The sequence below is a fragment of the Oncorhynchus mykiss genome, unplaced genomic scaffold (genome assembly GCF_013265735.2).
Source record: "Oncorhynchus mykiss isolate Arlee unplaced genomic scaffold, USDA_OmykA_1.1 un_scaffold_188, whole genome shotgun sequence".
Lineage (NCBI taxonomy): Eukaryota > Metazoa > Chordata > Actinopteri > Salmoniformes > Salmonidae > Oncorhynchus > Oncorhynchus mykiss.
The window spans coordinates 554619-581944 of NW_023493674.1; the positions used below are offsets into that span (position 1 = coordinate 554619).

At 47.0% G+C, this 27326-nt stretch overlaps 1 protein-coding gene across 3 annotated transcripts; it reads left to right on the forward strand.

Moving 5' to 3' along the window:
- Positions 1 to 289: 289 nt before the first annotated feature.
- Positions 290 to 26210, forward strand: LOC110513588 (cyclin-D-binding Myb-like transcription factor 1). Of its 3 annotated transcripts, none has more exons than XM_036972629.1 (15): positions 290 to 744; positions 4093 to 4199; positions 14663 to 14748; positions 15320 to 15419; positions 15526 to 15602; positions 15698 to 15828; positions 20100 to 20132; positions 20211 to 20320; positions 20808 to 21036; positions 21415 to 21566; positions 22152 to 22322; positions 22450 to 22529; positions 22635 to 22793; positions 24921 to 25218; positions 25294 to 26210. In XM_036972629.1, the coding sequence occupies exons 2-15, from the start codon at positions 4094 to 4096 to the stop codon at positions 25326 to 25328; spliced, it is 1767 nt and encodes a 588-aa protein (XP_036828524.1). In that variant the 5' UTR covers positions 290 to 744; position 4093; the 3' UTR covers positions 25329 to 26210. The 3 variants fall into 3 exon arrangements, with proteins under 3 accessions (XP_036828524.1, XP_036828522.1, XP_036828523.1); XM_036972627.1 differs by having other exon boundaries at positions 305 to 744; positions 15698 to 15855; XM_036972628.1 differs by having other exon boundaries at positions 314 to 744; positions 14669 to 14748; positions 15698 to 15855.
- The last annotated feature ends 1116 nt before the right edge of the window (positions 26211 to 27326 follow it).

Genomic DNA, 27326 nt, shown 5'->3' on the forward strand with positions numbered 1-27326 from the left:
CTCATCTTTGTATCTGTGCCATTGTAGCATCTGTGACAGCATGGGCATCGCCATTAAGGCCATCTCCATTTTAAAGTAGTCAATTTTATTCTTCATATGCTGATTGCCTTCAACTAATAGAAATCCCCACCCAGTTGACTAATTTAAAATCCCTCAATGGCAATGTCATTTTTTAAAGTTGCTGAAATGCGACACTTCCACCTATATCAGTGCATTCGTAACACGTTAGGTCAACCATTACGAAACGTATATTGAATCAAATAAGCCTCACATAGCAAATTAGCAATTACCTTTTTTGTTGACCAAATTTGACACTCATTGGCCTCTATATGAACATTTCTCAATTCGTATTCTTATTTATCGTGGACAGATTTCGGGCGAAGTAAAACGTCTCACTTTGCCTCTTCCTCTCTGACCAAAGCAACTGAAGAAACTTTGTTTTTCTGACCTTATCTGGCAACCCTCATGCCTTCTCTACCAGAGGGTAGTCACTAGTTAACACAGCCACAAAGTCATAACCCCCGCCTATTTCGACAAAATATCTTCTTAAACTCTGATTTTTAAACTAACACTGATAACCTCATACCTAGCCCTAACATGAAATGAAGACCTTTTTTTTCACGATTTTTTACGATTTCACCTTTGTGGCTGTGTTATCTAGCGGAAACCCCACCAGAGTGGTTCTCCATCCTGGCATTTGCCTCCATCCTGGTCTCTCCGAAGTGCCCGGACCAAAAACAGGAAGTAAGTAACAAAATCAAACGTATAATTCAGATTGTGCTTGGGGCTCGATGTGGTAAAAAAAAGATAGAGCCAATGATGAAACGGGCTGCAACATAAACACAACACAATAACAACGCTGAAATGTCGACCCTGCGTAGACACCACAAGCTACAATTTCTGATCTAACATGGCGTCGGAGACTTTTCGCCTTCTTTCATTTAGCTGGCATGCTAGCTAGTTAGCATGATGTGCTATGGCTAACGACCAGCACAGGGCCTGGTTGTGTAATCATGTATACGTTGCTGCTACTGTTTTATCTATCCTGTTGCCTAGTAACGTTACCCCTACCTGTATGTACCTATCTACTTCAATAACCTCGTACCCCTCCCTGCTCATTGACTCGGTACCCTGTGTATATGGCCAAGTTATCGTTACTCATTGTCTATTTATTCCTCATTATTTTGTCACTGTTAGTCTACACCTGTTGTTTACGAAGCATGTGACAAATACATTTTTATTTGATTTAGCCGTTATTGTAAAGCCTCTGTTTTTGACTAAGACACAGCCGTAACTATAAAAGCCTTACTGAACGAACGAGGCTAGCTAAATAATTCGTGTTTTAGCCAAAGTGCATTAGCTAGCTGGTACCACGACAACGACTGGGTGCATCTCATTCTTATTAGTTAGTTGGTGTCCTTCACTCGTCTCTTATCCTGTCAAGCACTGATCTGGGGCTAAACAAGCTACCCAACATGGTATCCACAGGCTCAGCTAGCTACATGATATGCACAGGCTCAGCGAGCTATATGATATGCACAGGCTCAGCGAGCTATATGATATGCACAGGCTCAGCTAGCTACATGGTATGCACAGGCTCAGCTAGCTACATGGTATTCACAGGCTCAGCTAGCTACATGATATGCGTAGGCTCAGCTAGCTACATGGTATTCACAGGCTCAGCTAGAAAAGTGATATATATAGATACATGATATATATAGGCTCAGCTAGCTACATGGTATTCACAGGCTCAGCTAGCTACACGGTATTCACAGGCTCAGCTAGCTACACGGTATTCACAGGCTCAGCTAGCTACACAATATTCTCAGGCTCTGCTAGCTACACGGTATTCACAGGCTCAGCTAGCTACACGGTATTCACAGGCTCAGCTAGCTACATGGTATTCACAGGCTCAGCTAGCTACATGGTATCCACAGGCTCAGCGAGCTACATGATATGCACAGGCTCAGCGAGCTACATGATATGCACAGGCTCAGCGAGCTACATGATATGCACAGGCTCAGCGAGCTACATGATATGCACAGGCTCAGCTAGCTACATGATATGCACAGGCTCAGCTAGCTACATGGTATGCACAGGCTCAGCTAGCTACATGATATATATAGGCTCAGCTAGCTACATGATATTCTCAGGCTCAGCTAGCTACACAATATTCTCAGGCTCAGCTGGCTACACGGTATTCACAGGCTCAGCTAGCTACACGGTATTCACAGGCTCAGCTAGCTACACGGTATTCACAGGCTCAGCTAGCTACATGGTATTCACAGTAGAGGTTGACAGATTATGTTTCAACGCCGATACCGATTATTGGAGGACCAAAAAAGCCGATACCGATTCATTTTTTATTTGTAATAATGACAATTACAACAATACTGAATTAACACTTATTTTAACTTAATATAAAACATAAATAAAATCAATTTAGCCTCAAATAAATAATGAAACATGTTCAATTTGGTTTAAATAATGCAAAAACAAAGTGTTGGAGAAGAAAGTAATATGTGCCATGTAAAAATGTGTGCCATGTAAAAAAACTAATGTTTCAGTTCCTTGATCAGAACATGAGAACATATGAAAGTTGGTGGTTCCTTTTAACATGAGACTTCAATATTCCAAGGTAAGAGGTTTTAGGTTGTAGTTAATATAGTATTTATAGGACTATTTCTCTCTATACCGTTTGTATTTCATATACCTTTGACTATTGGATGTTCTTATAGGCACTTTAGTATTGCCAGTGTAACAGTATAGCTTCCGTCCCCCTCCTCGCCCCTACCTGGGCTCGAACCAGCAACACATCGACAACAGCCACACTCGAAGCATTGTTACCCATCGCTCCACAAAAGCCGCGGCCCTTGCAGCGCAAGGGGAACAACTACTCCAAATCTAAAAGCGAGTGACGTTTGAAACAGTATTAGCGCACACCCAGCTAACTAGCTAGCCATTTCACATTGGTTACACCAGCCATTAGGCTGATAGGCTTGAAATCATAAACAGCGCTCTGCTTGCAAAGAGCTGCTGGCAAAACGCACGAAAGTGCTGTTTGAATGAATGATTACGGGCCTGCTGCTGCTCAGTCAGACTGCTCTATCCAATCAGACTTAATTATAACATAATAACACACAGAAATACGAGCCTTTGGTCATTAATATGATCGAATCCAGAAACTATCATTTTGAAAACAAAACGTTTATTATTTCAGTGAAATACGGAACCGTTCGGTATTTTATCTAACGGGTGGCATCCCTAAGTCTAAATATTCTTGTTACATTGCACAACCTTCAATGTTATGTCATAATTACGTAAAATTCTGGCAAATTAGTTCGCAATGAGCCAGGCAGCCCAAACTGTTGCATATACCCTGACTCTGCGTGCAATGAACGCAAGAGAAATGACACAATTTCACCTGGTTAATATTGCCTGCTAAACTGGATCAGTAGTTATAACTAGTGATTATGATTGATTGTTTTTTATAAGATAAGTTTAATGCTAGCTAGCAATTTAACTTGGCTTCTACTACATTCGCGTAACAGGCAGGCTACTCGTGGAGTGCAATGGTTAGAGCGTTGGACTAGTTAACTGCGGTTGCAAGATTGGACAACTGAGCTGACAAGGTGAAAATCTGTCGTTCTGCCCCTGAACAAGGCAGTTAACCCACAGTAGGCCGTCATTGAAAATAAGAATGTCTTCTTAACTGACTTGCCTAGTTAAATAAAATGTCTACAAAAAATAAAATGTGTGTGTATATATATATATATATAATTATCGGAAATCGGCGCCCAAAAATACTGATTTCCAAATGGTTAGGAAAACTTTAAATATGCCCTAATTAATTGGCCATTCCGATTAATCAGTTCACCTCTAATTCAAGCACACAGTTTGTTATATTTGACTCAGTTGAGAGAGATTCACTAATCCAGATCTGGGGCCTCCTTGTGTCCTATTTTCTTGTGTCCTATTTCCTTGTTGTACTGCCCATCTAAATGTGGTCAACTATTATAAATTAATGGCATATCTTTCTTGACACGCATGCTATCAGTATAGTTGAAGTGTGTGTGTGTGTGTGTGTTTCAGTATGAGCACGGGGGAAGACGAGGACTCGGTGACCCTGGAGTCTGTCAACTCGGTCACTCTCACCCAGGACAGCGACGGCAGCATCATACTACACTGTCCTCCACACGGTAACACACACATTATCTTCCACACGGTAACACACACATTATCTTCCACACGGTAACACACACATTATCTTCCACACGGTAACACACACATTATCTTCCACACGGGAACACACACATTTTCTTCCACACGGGAACACACACATTATCTTCCACACGGTAACACACACATTATCTTCCACACGGTATCACACACATTATCTTCCACACGGTAACACACACATTATCTTCCACACAGTAACACACACATTATCTTCCACACGGTATCACACACATTATCTTCCACACGGTAACACACACATTATCTTCCACACGGTAACACGCACATTATGATGCAGAGTGGTTAGTTATGATGCAAGGTGGTCATTTATAATGCAGGGTGTTTAGTTATGATGCAGGGTGGTTAGTTATAATGCAGGGGGGTTAGTTATGATGCAGAGTGGTTAGTTATAATGCAGGGTGTTTAGTTATGATGCAGGGTGGTTAGTTATAATGCAGGGTGGTTATTTATGATGCAGGGTGTTTAGTTATGATGCAGGGTGGTTAGTTATAATGCAGGGTGGTTATTTATGATGCAGGGTGTTTAGTTATGATGCAGGGTGTTTAGTTATGATGCAGGGTGTTTAGTTATAATGCAGGGTGTTTAGTTATAATGCAGGGTGTTTAGTTATAATGCAGGGTGTTTAGTTATAATGCAGGGTGTTTAGTTATAATGCAGGGTGTTTTAGTTATAATGCAGGGTGTTTAGTTATGATGCAGGGTGGTTAGTTATAATGCAGGGTGGTTATTTATAATGCAGGGTGGTTAGTTATGATGCAGGGTGGTTAGTTATGATGCAGGGTGGTTAGTTATGATGCAAGGTGGTTAGTTATGATGCAGGGTGGTTAGTTATGATGCAAGGTGGTCATTTATAATGCAGGGTGTTTAGTTATGATGCAGGGTGGTTAGTTATGATGCAGGGTAGTTAGTTATGATGCAGGGTGGTTATTTATGATGCAGGGTGTTTAGTTATGATGCAGGGTGTTTAGTTATGATGCAGGGTGGTTAGTTATGATGCAGGGTGGTTAGTTATGATGCAGGGTGGTTAGTTATGATGCAGGGTGGTTAGTTATGATGCAGGGTGGTTAGTTATGATGCAAGGTGGTCATTTATAATGCAGGGTGTTTAGTTATGATGCAGGGTGGTCATTTATAATGCAGGGTGTTTAGTTATGCTGCAGGGTGGTTAGTTATGATGCAGGGTAGTTAGTTATGATGCAGGGTGGTTATTTATGATGCAGGGTGGTTAGTTATGATGCAGGGTAGTTAGTTATGATGCAGGGTGGTTAGTTATGATGCAGGGTGGTTAGTTATGATGCAGGGTAGTTAGTTATGATGCAGGGTGGTTAGTTATGATGCAGGGTGTTTAGTTATGATGCAGGGGGGTTAGTTATGATGCAGGGTGTTTAGTTATGATGCAGGGTGGTTATTTATAATGCAGGGTGGTCATTTATAATGCAGGGTGTTTAGTTATGATGCAGGGTAGTTAGTTATGATGCAGGGTAGTTATTTATAATGCAGGGTGGTTATTTATGATGCAGGGGGGTCATTTATAATGCAGGGTGGTCATTTATAATGCAGGGTGTTTAGTTATGATGCAGGGTAGTTAGTTATGATGCAGGGTAGTTATTTATAATGCAGGGTGGTTATTTATGATGCAGGGGGGTTAGTTATGATGCAGGGTGTTTAGTTATGATGCAGGGTGGTTAGTTATGATGCAGGGTGGTCATTTATAATGCAGGGTGGTCATTTATAATGCAGGGTGTTTAGTTATGATGCAGGGTAGTTAGTTATGATGCAGGGTAGTTATTTATAATGCAGGGTGGTTATTTATGATGCAGGGGGGTTAGTTATGATGCAGGGTGTTTAGTTATGATGCAGGGTGGTTAGTTATGATGCAGGGTGGTTAGTTATGATGCAAGGTGGTCATTTATAATGCAGGGTGTTTAGTTATGATGCAGGGTGGTTAGTTATGATGCAGGGTGGTTAGTTATGATGCAGGGTAGTCATTTATAATGCAGGGTGGTTAGTTATAATGCAGGGTGGTTAGTTATGATGCAGGGTGGTTAGTTATGATGCAGGGGGGTTAGTTATGATGCAGGGTGGTTAGTTATGATGCAGGGGGGTTAGTTATGATGCAGGGTGTTTAGTTATGATGCAGGGTGGTTAGTTATGATGCAGGGTGGTTAGTTATGATGCAGGGGGGTTAGTTATGATGCAGGGTGGTTAGTTATGATGCAGGGTGGTTAGTTATGATGCAGGGTGGTTAGTTATGATGCAGGGGGGTTAGTTATGATGCAGGGTGGTTAGTTATGATGCAGGGTGGTTAGTTATGATGCAGGGTGGTTAGTTATGATGCAGGGTGGTTAGTTATGATGCAGGGGGGTTAGTTATGATGCAGGGTGGTTAGTTATGATGCAGGGTGGTTAGTTATGATGCAGGGTGGTTAGTAGATCAGACAGTCTTGACTCCCCTATAAAGTCGACTTCAATGTTGAATGCGCTCATGATTTTCCACATGGGAACATGTAAGTTTCCTTCAACTATCAGTCTTTCAGATAGATGACACAGGAACCTTGGTATAAAACTCTTTAGTAATAAAATGCAATTGCAGACAGAGATTCACATACAGAATACCTCATTAGTCTATAGTAAAGATCTGTGTGGCGAAACAGGAGACAACGCTCCTTATAGTAGTTGGTGTGGACAACCTACCGTCAATCATACCTTAACATTGTTGCACTGGATTAGATACAAAGTATCTAAGATGAGTAAAACATGTGCAGACTGTGGTTTCTCTCTCTGCTACCTCGGCCTTGAGGCTGGGTGACTATCAGCAGGTGCAGGCAGCTCTCAGCCTGAGAACTGAAGCAGTACATCTCCATTTACACAGTACTTTTCCATCACTGCGCATTGCAAGCATCTAAAGGTTATCACATATATACAGTAATCATGGGGCTGGTGTAGTCCCCCCCCCCGACCCCCAACTAACAGACAAGGTTGATGTTGGGTGTATATACAGTAATCATGGGGCTGGTGTAGTCCCACCCCCACCCCCAACTAACAGACACGTTGATGTTGGGTATATATACAGTAATCATGGGGCTGGTGTAGTCCCCCCCCCGACCCCCAACTAACAGACACGTTGATGTTGGGTATATATACAGTAATCATGGGGCTGGTGGAGTCCCACAGAGGGCAGGGTAAACAGACTGGTAGACTATATTGTCACTACGAATGGTGGACAGAGGCCAAGATAGACAGACTGGTCGACTACACTGAGTATACCAAACATTAGGAACACCTTCCTAATATGGAGTTGCTCCCCCCCCCCCCCCTTCCTTTTGCCCTCACAACAGCCTTAATTCATTGGGTCGTGGACTCCACAAGGTGTCAATAGTTCCACAAGGATGCTGGCCCATGTTGACACGCCAATGCTTCCCACAGTTGTGTAAAGTTGGCTGGACGTCCTTTGGGTGGTGGACTATTCTTGATACACACAGGAAACGGTTGAGCGTGAAAACCCCAGCAACGTTGCAGTTCTTGACACAAACCAGTGCGCCTGGCACCTACTATCATAACCCGTTCAGACACTTCAACATGTTGTCTTGTCTATTCACCCTCTGAATGGCACACATTCCCATATCACTGTCTCAAGGCTTAAATATCCTTCTTCAACCTGTCTCCTCCCCTTCATCTACTCTGAAGTGGATTTAACAAGTGACATCAATAAGGGATCATAGCTTTCACCTGGATTCACCTGGTCAGTCTGTCATGGAAAGAGCAGGTGTTCATAATATTTTGTATACTCAGTGTTTATCACTTTTTTTTTAAATGTAACCTTTATTTAACAAGTCAGTTAAGAACACATTCTGATTTCCAATGACGGCCTAGGAACAGTGGGTTAACTGGTCTAGGAACAGTGGGTTAACTGGTCTAGGAACAGTGGGTTAACTGGTCTAGGAACAGTGGGTTAACTGGTCTAGGAACGGTGGGTTAACTGGTCTAGGAACGGTGGGTTAACTGGTCTGGGAACGGTGGGTTAACTGGTCTGGGAACGGTGGGTTAACTGGTCTAGGAACGGTGGGTTAACTGGTCTAGGAACGGTGGGTTAACTGGTCTAGGAACGGTGGGTTAACTGGTCTAGGAACGGTGGGTTAACTGGTCTAGGAACAGTGAGTTAACTGGTCTAGGAACAGTGTGTTAACTGGTCTAGGAACAGTGGGTTAACTGGTCTAGGAACAGTGGGTTAACTGGTCTAGGAACAGTGGGTTAACTGGTCTAGGAACAGTGGGTTAACTGGTCTAGGAACAGTGGGTTAACTGGTCTAGGAACAGTGGGTTAACTGGTCTAGGAACAGTGGGTTAACTGGTCTAGGAACAGTGGGTTAACTGGTCTAGGAACAGTGAGATAACTGGTCTAGGAACAGTGGGTTAACTGGTCTGGGAACAGTGGGTTAACTGGTCTGGGAACAGTGGGTTAACTGGTCTGGGAACAGTGGGTTAACTGGTCTAGGAACAGTGGGTTAACTGGTCTAGGAACAGTGGGTTAACTGGTCTAGGAACAGTGGGTTAACTGGTCTAGGAACAGTGGAACAGTGGGTTAACTGGTCTAGGAACAGTGGGTTAACTGGTCTAGGAACAGTGGGTTAACTGGTCTAGGAACAGTGGGTTAACTGGTCTGGGAATGGTGGGTTAACTGGTCTGGGAACGGTGGGTTAACTGGTCTGGGAACGGTGGGTTAACTGGTCTAGGAATGGTGGGTTAACTGGTCTAGGAACGGTGGGTTAACTGGTCTAGGAACGGTGGGTTAACTGGTCTAGGAACGGTGGGTTAACTGGTCTAGGAACGGTGGGTTAACTGGTCTAGGAACGGTGGGTTAACTGGTCTAGGAACAGTGTGTTAACTGGTCTAGGAACAGTGGGTTAACTGGTCTAGGAACAGTGGGTTAACTGGTCTAGGAACAGTGGGTTAACTGGTCTAGGAACAGTGGAACAGTGGGTTAACTGGTCTAGGAACAGTGGGTTAACTGGTCTAGGAACAGTGGGATAACTGGTCTAGGAACAGTGGGATAACTGGTCTAGGAACAGTGGGTTAACTGGTCTGGGAACAGTGGGTTAACTGGTCTGGGAACAGTGGGTTAACTGGTCTGGGAACAGTGGGTTAACTGGTCTAGGAACAGTGGGTTAACTGGTCTAGGAACAGTGGGTTAACTGGTCTAGGAACAGTGGGTTAACTGGTCTAGGAACAGTGGGTTAACTGGTCTAGGAACAGTGGGTTAACTGGTCTAGGAACAGTGGAACAGTGGGTTAACTGGTCTAGGAACAGTGGGTTAACTGGTCTAGGAACAGTGGGTTAACTGGTCTAGGAACAGTGGGTTAACTGGTCTAGGAACAGTGGGTTAACTGGTCTGGGAACGGTGGGTTAACTGGTCTGGGAACGGTGGGTTAACTGGTCTGGGAACGGTGGGTTAACTGGTCTAGGAACGGTGGGTTAACTGGTCTAGGAACGGTGGGTTAACTGGTCTAGGAACGGTGGGTTAACTGGTCTAGGAACGGTGGGTTAACTGGTCTAGGAACGGTGGGTTAACTGGTCTAGGAACAGTGGGTTAACTGGTCTGGGAACAGTGGGTTAACTGGTCTGGGAACAGTGGGTTAACTGGTCTGGGAACAGTGGGTTAACTGGTCTGGGAACAGTGGGTTAACTGGTCTAGGAACAGTGGGTTAACTGGTCTAGGAACAGTGGGTTAACTGGTCTAGGAACAGTGGGTTAACTGGTCTAGGAACAGTGGAACAGTGGGTTAACTGGTCTAGGAACAGTGGGTTAACTGGTCTAGGAACAGTGGGTTAACTGGTCTGGGAACAGTGGGTTAACTGGTCTAGGAACAGTGGGGTTAACTGGTCTAGGAACAGTGGGGTTAACTGGTCTAGGAACAGTGGGTTAACTGGTCTAGGAACAGTGGGTTAACTGGTCTAGGAACAGTGGGTTAACTGGTCTAGGAACAGTGGGTTAACTGGTCTAGGAACAGTGGAACAGTGGGTTAACTGGTCTAGGAACAGTGGGTTAACTGGTCTAGGAACAGTGGGATAACTGGTCTAGGAACAGTGGGTTAACTGGTCTGGGAACAGTGGGTTAACTGGTCTGGGAACAGTGGGTTAACTGGTCTAGGAACAGTGGGTTAACTGGTCTAGGAACAGTGGGTTAACTGGTCTAGGAACAGTGGGTTAACTGGTCTAGGAACAGTGGGTTAACTGGTCTAGGAACAGTGGAACAGTGGGTTAACTGGTCTAGGAACAGTGGGTTAACTGGTCTGGGAACAGTGGGTCAACTGGTCTAGGAACAGTGGGGTTAACTGGTCTAGGAACAGTGGGGTTAACTGGTCTAGGAACAGTGGGTTAACTGATGTCCTACAGTGTATTTGTATTTCCCCATTACTTCCTGCCAAGGCAGCAGCTACTCTTCCTGGGGTTTATTATGGATCCCCATTACTTCCTGCCAAGGCAGCAGCTACTCTTCCTGGGGTTTATTATGGATCCCCATTACTTCCTGCCAAGGCAGCAGCTACTCTTCCTGGGGTTTATTATGGATCCCCATTAGTTCCTGTCAAGGCAGCAGCTACTCTTCCTGGGGTTTATTATGGATCCCCATTAGTTCCTGTCAAGGCAGCAGCTACTCTTCCTGGGGTTTATTATGGATCCCCATTACTTCCTGCCAAGGCAGCAGCTACTCTTCCTGGGGTCCAGACATATTAAAGCACTTCCATTACAGATAAAACAGTATAACATTATTACACCACTACATATCTACAATACAACATGTATAAAACCATCATACAACAATATCACATTGTATACATATGCATGTGTCTGTACATTTTGTTTGTGTCTCTTCACAGTCCCCTTTTTAGATCTGATTCTCCTGCTGCATCAGTTACCTGATGTGGAATAGAGTTCCATGTAGTCATGGCTCTATGTAGTACTGTGGAATAGAGTATCATGTAGTCATGGCTCTATGTAGTACTGTGGAATAGAGTTCCATGTAGTCATGGCTCTATGTAGTACTGTGGAATAGAGTTCCATGTAGTCATGGCTCTATGTAGTACTGTGGAATAGAGTTCCATGTAGTCATGGCTCTATGTAGTACTGTGGAATAGAGTTCCATGTAGTCATGGCTCTATGTAGTACTGTGGAATAGAGTTCCATGTAGTCATGGCTCTATGTAGTACTGTGGAATAGAGTTCCATGTAGTCATGGCTCTATGTAGTACTGTGGAATAGAGTTCCATGTAGTCATGGCTCTATGTAGTACTGTGGAATAGAGTATCATGTAGTCATGGCTCTATGTAGTACTGTGGAATAGAGTTCCATGTAGTCATGGCTCTATGTAGTACTGTGGAATAGAGTTCCATGTAGTCATGGCTCTATGTAGTACTGTGGAATAGAGTTCCATGTAGTCATGGCTCTATGTAGTACTGTGGAATAGAGTATCATGTAGTCATGACTCTATGTGGTACTGTGGAATAGAGTTCCATGTAGTCATGACTCTATGTGGTACTGTGGAATAGAGTTCCATGTAGTCATGGCTCTATGTAGTACTGTGGAATAGAGTTCCATGTAGTCTTGGCTCTATATAGTACTGTGGAATAGAGTTCCGTGTAGTCATGGCTCTATGTAGTACTGTGGAATAGAGTTCCATGTAGTCATGGCTCTATGTAGTACTGTGGAATAGAGTTCCATGTAGTCATGACTCTATGTAGTACTGTGCGCCTCCCATAGTCTGTTCTGGACTTGGGGACTGTGAAGAGAGCTCTGGTGGCATGACTGGTGGGGTTTGCATGGGTGTCCAAGCTGTGTGCAAATATTTTAAACAGACAGCTTGGTACATTCAGCTTGTCAACACCTCTTACACGAACAAGTAGTGATGAAGTCAATCTCTCCTCCACTTTCAGCCAGGAGAGATTGACATGCATATGTATTAATATTAGCTCTCTGTGTACATCCAAGTGTTCTGTGCCAACTGCAATGTTCCTAAGTCCTTTTTTGTGGCACCTGACCATACAACTGAACAGTAGTCAAGGTGCGACAAAACCAGGGCCTGTAGGACCTGCCTTGTTGATAATGCTGTTAAGAAGGTAGAAACTAGGGCCTGTAGGACCTGCCTTGTTGATAGTGCTGTTAAGAAGGTAGAAACTAGGGCCTGTAGGACCTGCCTTGTTGATAGTGCTGTTAAGAAGGTAGAAACTAGGGCCTGTAGGACCTGCCTTGTTGATAGTGCTGTTAAGAAGGTAGAAACTAGGGCCTGTAGGACCTGCCTTGTTGATAGTGTTGTTAAGAAAGTAGAGCAGTGCTTTATCATGGACAGACTTCTCCCCATCTTAGCAACTGTTGTATCAATATGTTTAGACCATGACAGTTTACAATCCAGGGTTACTCCAAGCAGTTTAGTCTCCTCAACTTGCTCAATTTCCACATTATTCATTATGAGATGTAGTTGAGGTTTAGGGTTTAGTGAATGATTTGTCCCAAATACAATGCTTTTAGTTTTAGACATATTTAGGGCTAACTTATTCCTTGCCACCCACTCTGAAACTAACTGCAGCTCTTTGTTGAGTGTTGCAGTCATTTCAGTCGCTGTAGTAGCTGACATGTATAGTGTTGAGTCAACCCGAAAACAGAGACACTGGCTTTACTCAAAGTCAATGGCGTGTCGTTAGTAAACATTGAAAACAGTAAGGGTCCTAAACAGCTGCCCTGGAGAATGCCTGATTCTACCTGGATTATGTTGGAGAGGCTTCCATTCTAGAACACCCTCTGTGTTCTGTTACCTGGATTATGTTGGAGAGGCTTCCATTCTAGAACACCCTCTGTGTTCTGTTACCTGGATTATGTTGGAGAGGATTCCATTAGAGAACACCCTCTGTGTTCTGTTACCTGGATTATGTTGGAGAGGCTTCCATTAAAGAACACCCTCTGTGTTCTGTTAGACAGGTAACTTTTTATCCACATTATAGCAGGGGGTGTAAAACCATAACACACATCTTTCCAGCAGCAGACTATGATCAATCATGTCCAAATCTGCACTGAAGTCTAACAAGACAGCCCCCACAATCATTTTATCATCAATTTCTATCAGCCAATCATCAGTCATTTGTGTAAGTGCTGTGCTTGTTGAATGTCTTCTTCCATACTGACTTAACGGAATTCAAAAGTACAATTCTTGTCTTTCATAATTTGGTCCGATATACCTGGATGTGTAGTGTCAGCGTTTGTTGCTGGCATGTCATCTCTAAATTTGCTAATCTTGCCAATGAAAAAGTCATTAAAGTAGTTGGCAATATCAGTGGGCTTTGTGATGAATGAGCCATCTGATTCAATGAATGATGGAGCCGAGTTGGCTTTTGTTCCCAAAATGTAATTTAAGATGCTCCAAAGCTTTTTACTATCATTCTTTATGTAAATACATTTTTGTTTCATAGTATAGTTTATTTTTATTTAGTTTAGTCACATGATTTCTTAATTTGCAGTACGTTTGCCAATCAGTTGGGCTGCCAGACTTATTTGTCATTCCTTTTGCCTCATCCCTCTCAACCATACCATTTTTTAATTCCTCATCAATCAGCAGGGATTTAACAGTTTTTACAGTAATTTTCTTAATGGGTTCATGCTTATTAGTAACTAGAATAAGCAATTACATAAATGTGTCAAGTGCAGCGTCTGGTTGCTCCTCATTACACACCACAGACCAGCAGCGTCTGGTTGCTCCTCATTACACACCACAGACCAGCAGCGTCTGGTTGCTCCTCATTACACACCACAGACCAGCAGCTTCTGGTTGCTCCTCATTACACACCACAGACCAGCAGCGTCTGGTTGCTCCTCATTACACACCACAGACCAGCAGCTTCTGGTTGCTCCTCATTACACACCACAGACCAGCAGCTTCTGGTTGCTCCTCATTACACACCACAGACCAGCAGCTTCTGGTTGCTCCTCATTACACAACACAGACCGGCAAATAATCTTTACATTATCAACATATGAATCACTACAAAACTTCTTGTATGACCTTTTGAACCCTATATTAGGTCCAGCCTTTGGAACTTTGGTTTTCCTAGATATGGCTATTATATTGTGATCACTACATCCTATGGATTTGGATACTGCTTTAAAACAAGTTTCTGCAGCATTAGTAAAGAGATGATCAGTACATATTGATTATTTAATTCCTATGCTGTTTGTAAATACCCTGGTGGGTTGACTGATAACCTGAGGCATTCAGGGCAATTAAGGGGACATAATTTAAGTTACTTACATTGTATCTGCCAATGCCCCTAGGACCATGTACATTTGATGCAGCATTAGGATGACTCATTGTCATAATGGAAGGGATGAACTGAGCTGGTCTTGGGTCATTGATAAGTCATTGTTTCTGTGTCAGAGGGAGACGAGAGCTTCGAGGTGACTATGACCGCCACCGACGACAGTGACATTACAGAAGAGGGGGTGGCCCACATACAGGTACCTGACAAACCCCTCCCACGACCTCTTTCTCTCCTCTCATTCTCTCATTCTCTCCTCTTCCTCTCTTCTCCTCTGATTCTCTCTCCTCTTCTCATTCTCTCTCCTCTCCTCCTCATTCCCTCTCCTCCTTTCATTCTCTCTCCTCTCCTCTTCTCCTCTCCTCTTCTCCTCTCTCCTTTCATTCTCTCTCCTCTTTCTCTTCTCCTCTCATCTTCTCCTCTCTCCTTTCATTCTCTCTCCTCTCTTTCTCTTCTCCTCTCCTCTTCTCCTCTCTCCTTTCATTCTCTCTCCTCTCTTTCTCTTCTCCTCTCATCTTCTCCTCTCTCCTTTCATTCTCTCTCCTCTCTTTCTCTTCTCCTCTCATCTTCTCCTCTCTCCTTTCATTCTCTCTCCTCTCTTTCTCTTCTCCTCATCTTCTCCTCTCTCCTTTCATTCTCTCTCCTCTCTTTCTCTTCTCCTCTCATCTTCTCCTCTCTCCTTTCATTCTCTCTCCTCTCCTCTTCTCCTCTCTCCTTTCATTCTCTCTCCCCTCCCGTCCTCTTAATTTTTCTTTACTGTGTGTGTGTAGATCTTGCAGAGTGAGGATCCTCAGAACAGTGAAGAGATATCTCCTGTCAGCCAGGCCTGGTTCACCACCAAGGAGGATAAAGACACACTGGTTAACAAAGGTGTACATACAATGCACATGGAGCTTGCTACATATATCTGTGGGTTTACGCAGGCTGTGATTGGTCAGTGGGCTAACAGAGGCTGTGATTGGTTGTTTGTCTGCAGGTCATAAGTGGAAACAAGGCATGTGGTCTAAAGAGGAGATTGACCTCCTGATGAGCAACATCCAACAATATGTGAAGGTACACACGCACACACACACACACACACACACACGGTAAGAGTTCCCACCAGGTGACTTGTGTTAGGGAGTCTGTACTACTTTGTGTGTGTGCAGGGTCGGGGAATGGAGGACCCAGCTGAGATCATCTTTGAGATGTCTAAGGAGGAGCGTAAGGATTTCTACCGCAGCGTGGCCTGGGGTCTGAACCGACCGCTGTTCGCCGTCTACCGACGAGTCCTCCGCATGTACGATAACCGCAACCATGTGGGCAAGTCAGTACTCCCCCCCACCCCACACACACACATCATCATAGCACCCCCACATCATCATACCCCCACATCATCATACCCCCCCCGCATCATCCTACCCCCCCGCTTCATCCTACCCCCCCGCATCATCCTAGCCCCTCCCGCATCATCATAGCCCCTCCCGCATCATCATAGCCCCTCCCGCATCATCATAGCCCCTCCCGCATCATCATAGCCCCCCCCCCCCCGCATCATCATTGCCCCCCCCGCATCATCATAGCCCCCCCACACATCATCATAGCCCCACCCCACACATCATCATAGCCCCCCCCGCATCATCATAGCCCCACCCCACACATCATCATACCCCCCCACACATCATCATACCCCCCCACACATCATCATACCCCCCCACACATCATCATAGCCCCCCCACACATCATCATAGCCCCACCCCACACATCATCATACCACCCCACACATCATCATAGTCCCCCCCGCATCATCATAGCCCCCCCACACATCATCATAGCCCCCCCACACATCATCATAGCCCCACCCCACACATCATCATACCACCCCACACATCATCATACCACCCCACACATCATCATAGCCCCACCCCACACATCATCATGCCACCCCACACATCATCATAGCCCCACCCCAGACATCATCATAGCCCCCCCCGCATCATCATAGCCCCCCCGCATCATCATTTCCCCCCCCGCATCATCATTTCCCCCCCGCATCATCATAGCCCCCCCACACATCATCATACCACCCCACACATCATCATAGCCCCACCCCACACATCATCATACCCCCCCACATCATCATACCCCCCCACACATCATCATACCACCCCACACATCATCATACCACCCCACACATCATCATACCACCCCACACATCATCATAGCCCCCCCCGCATCATCATAGCCCCCCCGCATCATCATAGCCCCCCCACACATCATCATAGCCCCACCCCACACATCATCATAGCCCCACCCCACACATCATCATAGCCCCACCCCACACATCATCATAGCACCACCCCACACATCATCATAGCCCCACCCCACACATCATCATACCACCCCACACATCATCATAGCCCCACCCCACACATCATCATACCCCCCCACACATCATCATAGCCCCCCCCCGCATCATCATAGCCCCACCCCACACATCATCATAGCCCCCCACACATCATCATTTCCCCCCCGCATCATCATAGCCCCACCCCACACATCATCATAGCCCCACCCCACACATCATCATACCACCCCACACATCATCATAGCCCCCACACATCATCATAGCCCCCCCGCATCATCATAGCCCCCCCGCATCATTATAGCCCCCCCACATCATCATAGCCCCCCCCACATCATCATAGCCCCACCCCACACATCATCATAGCCCCACCCCACACATCATCATAGCCCCCCCACATCATCATAGCCCCCCCACATCATCATAGCCCCACCCCACACATCATCATAGCCCCCCCCCGCATCATCATAGCCCCACCCCACACATCATCATAGCCCCCCCCCGCATCATCATAGCCCCCCCACATCATCATTGCCCCCCCCGCATCATCATAGACCCCCACATCATCATACCACCCCACACATCATCATACCACCCCACACATCATCATAGCCCCACCCCACACATCATCATAGCCCCCCCCCGCATCATCATAGCCCCCCCACATCATCATTGCCCCCCCCGCATCATCATAGACCCCCACATCATCATACCACCCCACACATCATCATACCACCCCACACATCATCATAGCCCCACCCCACACATCATCATAGCCCCCCCCACATCATCATAGCCCCCCCCGCATCATCATAGACCCCCACATCATCATACCACCCCACACATCATCATACCACCCCACTCATCATCATAGCCCCCCCACACATCATAGCCCCCCCCACATCATCAGACCCCCCCACATCATCATTCACCCACACATCATCATACCCCCCTATACATCATCATACCACCCCACACATCATCATTCACCCCCACATCATCATTCACCCCCACATCATCATACCCCCCACCACATCATTCACCCACACACCCCCCCACATCATCACACCCCCCCCACATCGTCAGTCACCCACCCCCCCCCCCACATCATCATACCCCTCCCCCCACACACACCATCATATCAACCCCTCCCCCCACACACACCATCATATCAACCCCTCCCCCACACCCACACACCATCATATCAACCCCTCCCCCACACCCACACACCATCATATCAACCCCTCCCCCACACACCATCATATCAACCCCTCCCCCACACACCATCATATCAACCCCTCCCCCACACACCATCATATCAACCCCTCCCCCACACACCATCATATCAACCCCTCCCCCACACACACCATCATATCAACCCCTCCCCCCACACACCATCATATCAACCCCTCCCCCCACACACCATCATATCAACCCCTCCCCCCACACACCATCATATCAACCCCTCCCCCACACACACCATCATATCAACCCCTCCCCCCACACACCATCATATCAACCCCTCCCCCCACACACCATCATATCAACCCCTCCCCCCACACACCATCATATCAACCCCTCCCCCCACACACCATCATATCAACCCCTCCCCCCACACACCATCATATCAACCCCTCCCCCACACACCATCATATCAACCCCTCCCCCACACACCATCATATCAACCCCTCCCCCACACACACCATCATATCAACCCCTCCCCCACACACACCATCATATCAACCCCTCCCCCACACACACCATCATATCAACCCCTCCCCCACACACCATCATATCAACCCCTCCCCCACACACCATCATATCAACCCCTCCCCCACACACACCATCATATCAACCCCTCCCCCCACACACACCATCATATCAACCCCTCCCCCCCACCCACACACCATCATATCAACCCCTCCCCCCACACACACCATCATATCAACCCCTCCCCCCACACACACCGTCATAGCAACCCCTCCCCCCACACACACACGTCATAGCAACCCCTCCCCCCACACACACCGTCATAGCAACCCCTCCCCCCACACACACCGCCATAGCAACCCGTCATAGCAACCCCTCCCCCCACACACACCGTCATAGCAACCCCTCCCTCCACACACACCATCATATCAACCCCTCCCCCCACACACACCGTCATAGCAACCCCTCCCCCCACACACATCGTCATAGCAACCCCTCCCCCCACACACACCGTCATAGCAACCCCTCCCCCCACACACACTGTCATAGCAACCCCTCCCCCCACACACACCGTCATAGCAACCCCCCCCCACACACACCGTCATAGCAACCCTTCCCCCCACACACACCGTCATACCTCCTCCCCCCACCCACACACCGTCATACCTCCTCCCCCCCACCCACACACCATCATATCAACCCCTCCCCCACACACACCATCATAGCAACCCCTCCCCCCACACACCGTCATATCAACCCCCCCCCCCACACACCATCATATCAACCCCCCCCCCCACACACCATCATATCAACCCCTCCCCCACACACACCATCATATCAACCCCCCCCCACACACACCATCATATCAACCCCCCCCCCACACACCATCATATCAACCCCTACCCCCACACACCATCATATCAACCCCTCCCCCACACACACCATCATATCAACCCCTCCCCCACACACACCATCATATCAACCTCTCCCCCACACACACCATCTTATCAACCCCTCCCTCCACACACACACATCATAGCAACCCCTCCCTCCACACACACACATCATAGCAACCCCTCCCTCCACACACACACACATCATAGCAACCCCTCCCTCCACACACACACATCATAGCAACCCCTCCCTCCACACACACACATCATAGCAACCCCTCCCTCCACACACACACATCATAGCAACCCCTCCCTCCACACACACACATCATAGCAACCCCTCCCCCCACACACACATCATAGCAACCCCTCCATCCACACACACACATCATAGCAACCCCTCCCTCCACACACACACATCATAGCAACCCCTCCCTCCACACACACACATCATAGCAACCCCTCCCTCCACACACACACATCATAGCAACCCCTCCCTCCACACACACACATCATAGCAAACCCTCCCTCCACACACACAGAGTTTTGGTGGGTTGGTGTGTGTGAGCTGATGTTGTTGTTGTTGCTGTTGTCGTTGTAAAGGTACTCTCCTGAGGAGATCAACAAGCTGAAAGAGTGAGTATGACATCACTTCCTCCTCTAAATGTGTCTCCAGTCCATATGTGCTGCAGTCTGAGGATGTGATGTGTTTAGGCTGAGACAGAAGCATGGTAATGACTGGGCCACCATAGGAGCTGCTCTGGGCCGCAGCGCCTCGTCTGTTAAAGACCGCTGCCGACTAATGAAGGACACCTGCAACACAGGTCAGATACTTTATCCTGGAGGGTTTATGCTTTAGGAAGCAGGTCAGATACTTTATCCTGGAGGGTTTATGCTTTAGGAAGCAGGTCAGACACTTTATCCTGGAGGGTTTATGCTTTAGGAAGCAGGTCAGATACTTTATCCTGGAGGGTTTATGCTTTAGGAAGCAGGTCAGATACTTTATCCTGGAGGGTTAATGCTTTAGGAAGCAGGTCAGATACTTTATCCTGGAGGGTTTATGCTTTAGGAAGCAGGTCAGACACTTTATCCTGGAGGGTTTATGCTTTAGGAAGCAGGTCAGACACTTTATCCTGGAGGGTTTATGCTTTAGGAAGCAGTTCAGATACTTTATCCTGGAGGGTTTATGCTTTAGGAAGCAGGTCAGACACTTTCTCCTGGAGGGTTTATGCTTTAGGAAGCAGGTCAGATACTTTCTCCTGGAGGGTTTATGCTTTAGGAAGCGGGACTTACAGTTGTCTGTGTGTGTAGGGAAGTGGAGTGAGGAGGAGGAGAGGCGTCTATCGGACAGTGTCTATGCCCTGGCGGGTGTGTGTCCGGGCCGTGCGGTGACGGGCGGGGTGTCGTGGGCGGCTGTAGCTGATCTGGTGGGAACGCGGTCGGAGAAACAGTGTCGCTCTAAATGGCTCAACTACCTCAACTGGAAACAGAGTGGAGGGACGGAGTGGACCAAAGACCAGGATCTCAGCTTAGTACACAGGTAGGGAGGGGTCTGGGTGGTGGATGGTGGGTGTCTGGGTGGTGGGGGTCTGGGTGGTGGGGGTTGGGTGTCTGGGTGGTGGGTGTCTGGGTGGTGGGGGTCTGGGTGGTGGGGGTCTGGTATCTGGGTGGTTGGTATTTGGGTGGTTGGTATTTGGGTGGTGGGGGTTGGGTATCTGGGTGGTGGGTATCTGGGTGGGGTGTATCTGGGTGGTGGGGTTCTGGGTGGTGGGGGTCTAGGTGGTGGGGTTCTGGGTGGGTAATTACATTTATTAGAAAGCAGAATTCAAACCAGCTTTATTGATGAAAGTACCTTTATCTGGTGTCTACTTCTTCTGGCTTACTCTCTCTCCGTGTGTGTGTGTGTGTGTGTGTGCAGGATAGTGGAGTTGGATGTGGATGATGAGAATGAGTTAAAGTGGGAGGAGCTAGCAGGGGGGTGGAGCAGTGTTCGCTCTCCTCAGTGGCTCAGATCTAAGTGGTGGAGCATCAAGAGACAAGTAGCCAATCACAAGGAACTGCCCTTCCACGGTAACACCCCTGGGCCTCACCTCTGACCCTTACCTCATCTTTTCTCACCTCTGACCCGACCCTTACCTTTCCTCACCTCTGACCCTTATCTCTCATCACTCCTCACTTCTAACCCCTTACTCTGACCTCTCCTCTGACCCCTGACCCTTACCTCTCATCATTCCTCACCTCTGACAGCTGACCCTTACCTCTCCTCACCTCTGACCCTTACCTCTCCTCACCTCTGACCCGACCTCTCCTCACCCCTGACGCTTACCTCTCCTCACCTCTAACCCCTGACGCTTACCTCTCCTCACCTCTGACCCTTACCTCTCCTGACCCCTGACCCTTAGATCTCACTCCTGACCCCTACCAACTCATCTGACCCTCTCCTGACCCCTACCTCTCACTCCTGACCTCTGATTCTTACTTCTCCCTCCTGTTCTCTGACCCTTAACTCTCATCACTCCTCACCTCATCTCTGACCCTTACCTCTCCTCACCCCTGACCTCTCATATCCAGTATCAGCAACATGTTTAAATCATACATGTTTACAAACTAGTGATAGTGTTACTACTGCAGATAATACTGTGTGTTTGTGTGTAGTGTTACTGAAGGGTCTTCAGGAGTTGATGGAGACTCAGGTGCCGTTAGGGGCGGGCACTGGGCCAGGTAGCCCTTCCCTGCAGATCCGAGTCACGCGATTGGAGGAGTGCTGTAGCTCCCCCCCCCGGCCCGTCACAGCACTGCAGATCCCCCTGCAGATCACACACCTGGGTCAGTACAGGGGAGGGGAAGTAAGTGTGCGTGTGTGTAGTGACTGGTGTCTCTATCAGCCTCAGACAGTGCTGGTGTGTGTGAGTGGGTGTGTGGGTGTGTGTGTACTGACTGGTGTCTCTATCAGCCTCAGACAGTGCTGGTGCCAGTGACACAGAGACCATCACCCTCAACACTGCTGCTCTGCAGACCTTACAGATCCTACCTGTGAGTTGGATTAGACCATAATATTACCTTGTAGACACAATGTTGATGTAATCCTCTTTTAATCTCACTATGCTATCACAACAATCACTGTGTGTGTGTGTGTAGTCTTTCCACCTGCACCCTACAGGGACTCCAGGGACATACTTCCTTCAGACAGCAGCCAATCAGAGCCTGCCGCTCAGCCTTTCCAGCAATCCCACCGTCACACTGACGGCTAGCTCGTCCCCCTCGTCCCCAGAACACATCATCCTACACAGCCTCTCGGTGAGTGTTAGGGATGGAGCCACATTTACAGAATGGGTCAACTTTCAGTGGACATCCCCATGATTGTCTTTCAGAACCCCTCCTAAAACCCCACTGGTTTAGGTTTGGTTGTCAGTGACATTTAGTTCATTCCCCTGTTTGAGCGACAATTAGAGTTTTTCTTGCTGGGGAACGTAACAGGAAGTAATCTAGTAATTGATTCAGCTTTCTGTACAATAGAAGATATTTAAACCCAGACAGCTTTTAGAGAAACACTTGTGACCGATTATTATAAATAACGTTCAGTCTCTCAGTAATATTATTATAAATAACGTTCAGTCTCTCAGTTATATTATTATAAATAACGTTCAGTCTCTCAGTAATATTATTATAAATAACGTTCAGTCTCTCAGTTATATTATTATAAATAACGTTCAGTCTCTCAGTAATATTATGATAAATAACGTTCACTCTCTCTTAGTTAGTACTATACCCCTGGTGAACTAGTCCTTAGTTAGTAATATACCCCTGGTGAACTAGTCCTTGGTTAGTAATATACCCCTGGTGAACTAATCCTTAGTAATATACCCCTGGTGAACTAGTCCTTAGTTAGTAATATACCCCTGGTGAACTAGTCCTTGGTTAGTAATATACCCCTGGTGAACTAATCCTTAGTAATATATCCCTGGAGAACTAGTCCTTAGTTAGTAACATACCCCTGGTGAACTAGTCCTTAGTTAGTAATATACCCCTGGTGAACTAGTCCTTAGTTAGTAACATACCCCTGGTGAACTAGTCCTTAGTTAGTAATATACCCCTGGTGAACTAGTCCTTAGTTAGTAATATACCCCTGGTGAACTAGTCCTTAGTTAGTAATATACCCCTGGTGAACTAGTCCTTAGTTAGTAATATACCCCTGGTGAACTAGTCCTTAGTTAGTAATATAGCCCTGGTGAACTAGTCCTTAGTTAGTAATATACCCCTGGTGAACTAGTCCTTAGTTAGTAATATACTCCTGGTGAACTAGTCATTAGTAATATACCCCTGGTGAACTAGTCATTAGTAATATCCCCCTGGTGAACTAGTCCTTAGTAATATACCCCTGGTGAACTAGTCCTTAGTAATATACCCCTGGTGAACTAGTCCTTAGTTAGTAATATACCCCTGGTGAACTAGTCCTTAGTTAGTAATATACCCCTGGTGAACTAGTCCTTAGTTAGTACTATACCCCTGGTGAACTAGTCCTTAGTTAGTAATATACCCCTGGTGAACTAGTCCTTAGTTAGTACTATACCCCTGTTGAACTAGTCCTCAGTTAGTAATATACCCCTGGTGAACTAGTCCTTAGTTAGTAATATACCCCTGGTGAACTAGTCCTTAGTTAGTAATATACCCCTGGTGAACTAGTCCTTAGTTAGTAATATACCCCTGGTGAACTAGTCCTTAGTTAGTAATATACCCCTGGTGAACTAGTCCTTAGTTAGTAATATACCCCTGGTGAACTAGTCCTTAGTTAGTACTATACCCCTGGTGAACTAGTCCTTAGTTAGTAATATACCCCTGGTGAACTAGTCCTTAGTTAGTAATATACCCCTGGTGAACTAGTCCTTAGTTAGTAATATACCCCTGGTGAACTAGTCCTTAGTTAGTAATATACCCCTGGTGAACTAGTCCTTAGTTAGTAATATACCCCTGGTGAACTAGTCCTTAGTAATATACCCCTGGTGAACTAGTCCTTAGTTAGTAATATACCCCTGGTGAACTAGTCCTTAGTTAGTAATATACCCCTGGTGAACTAGTCCTTAGTTAGTAATATACCCCTGGTGAACTAGTCCTTAGTTAGTAATATACCCCTGGTGAACTAGTCTTTAGTTAGTAATATACCCCTGGTGAACTAGTCCTTAGTTAGTACTATACCCCTGGTGAACTAGTCCTTAGTTAGTAATATACCCCTGGTGAACTAGTCCTTAGTAATATACCCCTGGTGAACTAGTCCTTAGTTAGTAATATACCCCTGGTGAACTAGTCCTTAGTTAGTAATATACCCCTGGTGAACTAGTCCTTAGTAATATTGTTAAAAATAATGTTCACACCCATAGAAACTAATTATTATCTGACTTTGAGTGCAGCATGTTTTTTTGTTGTCAGACGGAGGGTCTTTGTTCCAATGACAGCGTCATCATTCAGACGGTCACCTCTGACCACAGCTCTCCAGAGCCTCTTTGCCAATCACAGCTGGTTGTGGAGATGCAGGGGGAGGAGCCAGAGCAGAACTTCCTGATTGGTTCCTCACAAGGCGGAGCCACCGAGACTCCGGAGCCAATGACAGACAGCTTTACTGCCAAGGTCCTGGACTCTCCCTCTCAGGAGCAGGCGGTGGATTCTGGGATAGTGAAGGGGGCGGTGCTTATCGTTTCTCCTACAAATGTCAGCAGCACACTGACAGGTACACTCACACTCACTCACTCACACTCTCACACTCTCTCTCTCTCTCTCATCCTCCTCTTCTTCTCTCCTTCAGATCTGATCCTGGAGAACCAGGATGGCTCTGACTGACCTGGATGACATCATCACTGATGGAGCCCATCAAACAGCAGAGTGGACATGTCATAATTTTGGACATTATTTCTGATTGGCTGAGTTGGCCATTAAGCCCCTCCCCTTTAAATGTTTTCTTGGGTATGGCAGTAATACTGGTATGTACACCGCCATCAAACCCCAACCAAGAAGAAGTTCTCTTGGGTCAGAGGTGAGACTATGATGTCATTGTGGGCTCCTGTGGGGGCCGGCCTGACCGTGTGTGTGAGAGAGAGAGAGAGTGTGTTGCAGAACGGCTTTTCCAAACGGTCCATTATAAAGACTGCAGCCAGAGCCACAGATATACACTGAGTGGACAAAGAACTTCCTAATATTGAGTTGCAACCCCATGTCAGAAGGCTATAAAATCCTTATTTAACCTGTCTCCTCTCCTTCATCTACTCTGAAGTGGATTTAAGCTGTCTCCTCTCCTTCATCTACTCTGAAGTGGATTTAACCTGTCTCCTCTCCTTCATCTACTCTGAAGTGGATTTAACCTGTCTCCTCTCCTTCATCTACTCTGAAGTGGATTTAACCTGTCTCCTCCCCTTCATCTACTCTGAAGTGGATTTAACCTGTCTCCTCTCCTTCATCTACTCTGAATGGGATTTAATAAGGGATCCTATCACCTGGTCAGTCTGTCATGGATAGTGTTCTTAATGTTTTGTCCAGTGTCGTTGTAGATTCTCTGGTTGCTCCGCCTCAGAACAGCATCCTACAGTTTGTAGGTCCCAGTGTTTCTGTTGGAACCGTCTGCCTACTGACCACACAAAGAACAGGACAGATTCTCATTCATCTGACACTGTGAATTATATCTGCATTTAGTTTATTTATGTGTAATAAAAACTCCCACAGTTGCTACTCTGGTGTGTTTTAGTACTGCCTGACGATCGTCCGACACTTTATCCCCGGTTATACCTGCTCCTTTGTCCTGATCTTGTCCACATTCTGATTTAACATTTTGAGACAGGTGTTGGCAGGTTTACATTGACCTGGGTTTACCAATATTGTGAAGGGTATTCCTACCCAGGCCTGCAACATTCAGGCCCTACCCTACCCAGGCCTGCAACATTCAGGCCCTGCCCTACCCAGGCCTGCAACATTCAGGCCCTGCCCTACCCAGGCCTGCAACATTCAGGACCTGCCCTACCCAGGCCTGCAACATTCAGGCCCTACCCTACCCAGGCCTGCAACATTCAGGCCCTACCCAGGCCTGCAACATTCAGGCCCTACCCTACCCAGGCCTGCAACATTCAGGCCCTACCCTACCCAGGCCTGCAACATTCAGGACCTACCCTACCCAGGCCTGCAACATTCAGGCCCTGCCCTACCCAGGCCTGCAACATTCAGGCCCTGCCCTACCCAGGCCTGCAACATTCAGGCCCTGCCCTACCCAGGCCTGCAACATTCAGGCCCTGCCCTACCCAGGCCTGCAACATTCAGGACCTACCCTACCCAGGCCTGCAACATTCAGGACCTTCCCTACCCAGGCCTGCAACATTCAGGCCCTACCCTACCCAGGCCTGCAACATTCAGGACCTTCCCTACCCAGGCCTGCAACATTCAGGACCTGCCCTACCCAGGCCTGCAACATTCAGGACCTGCCCTACCCAGGCCTGCAACATTCAGGACCTACCCTACCCAGGCCTGCAACATTCAGGACCTTCCCTACCCAGGCCTGCAACATTCAGGACCTGCCCTACCCAGGCCTGCAACATTCAGGCCCTACCCAGGCCTGCAACATTCAGGACCTGCCCTACCCAGGCCTGCAACATTCAGGCCCTACCCAGGCCTGCAACATTCAGGACCTACCCTACCCAGGCCTGCAACATTCAGGCCCTACCCTACCCAGGCCTGCAACATTCAGGACCTGCCCTACCCAGGCCTGCAACATTCAGGACCTGCCCTACCCAGGCCTGCAACATTCAGGACCTACCCTACCCAGGCCTGCAACATTCAGGACCTACCCTACCCAGG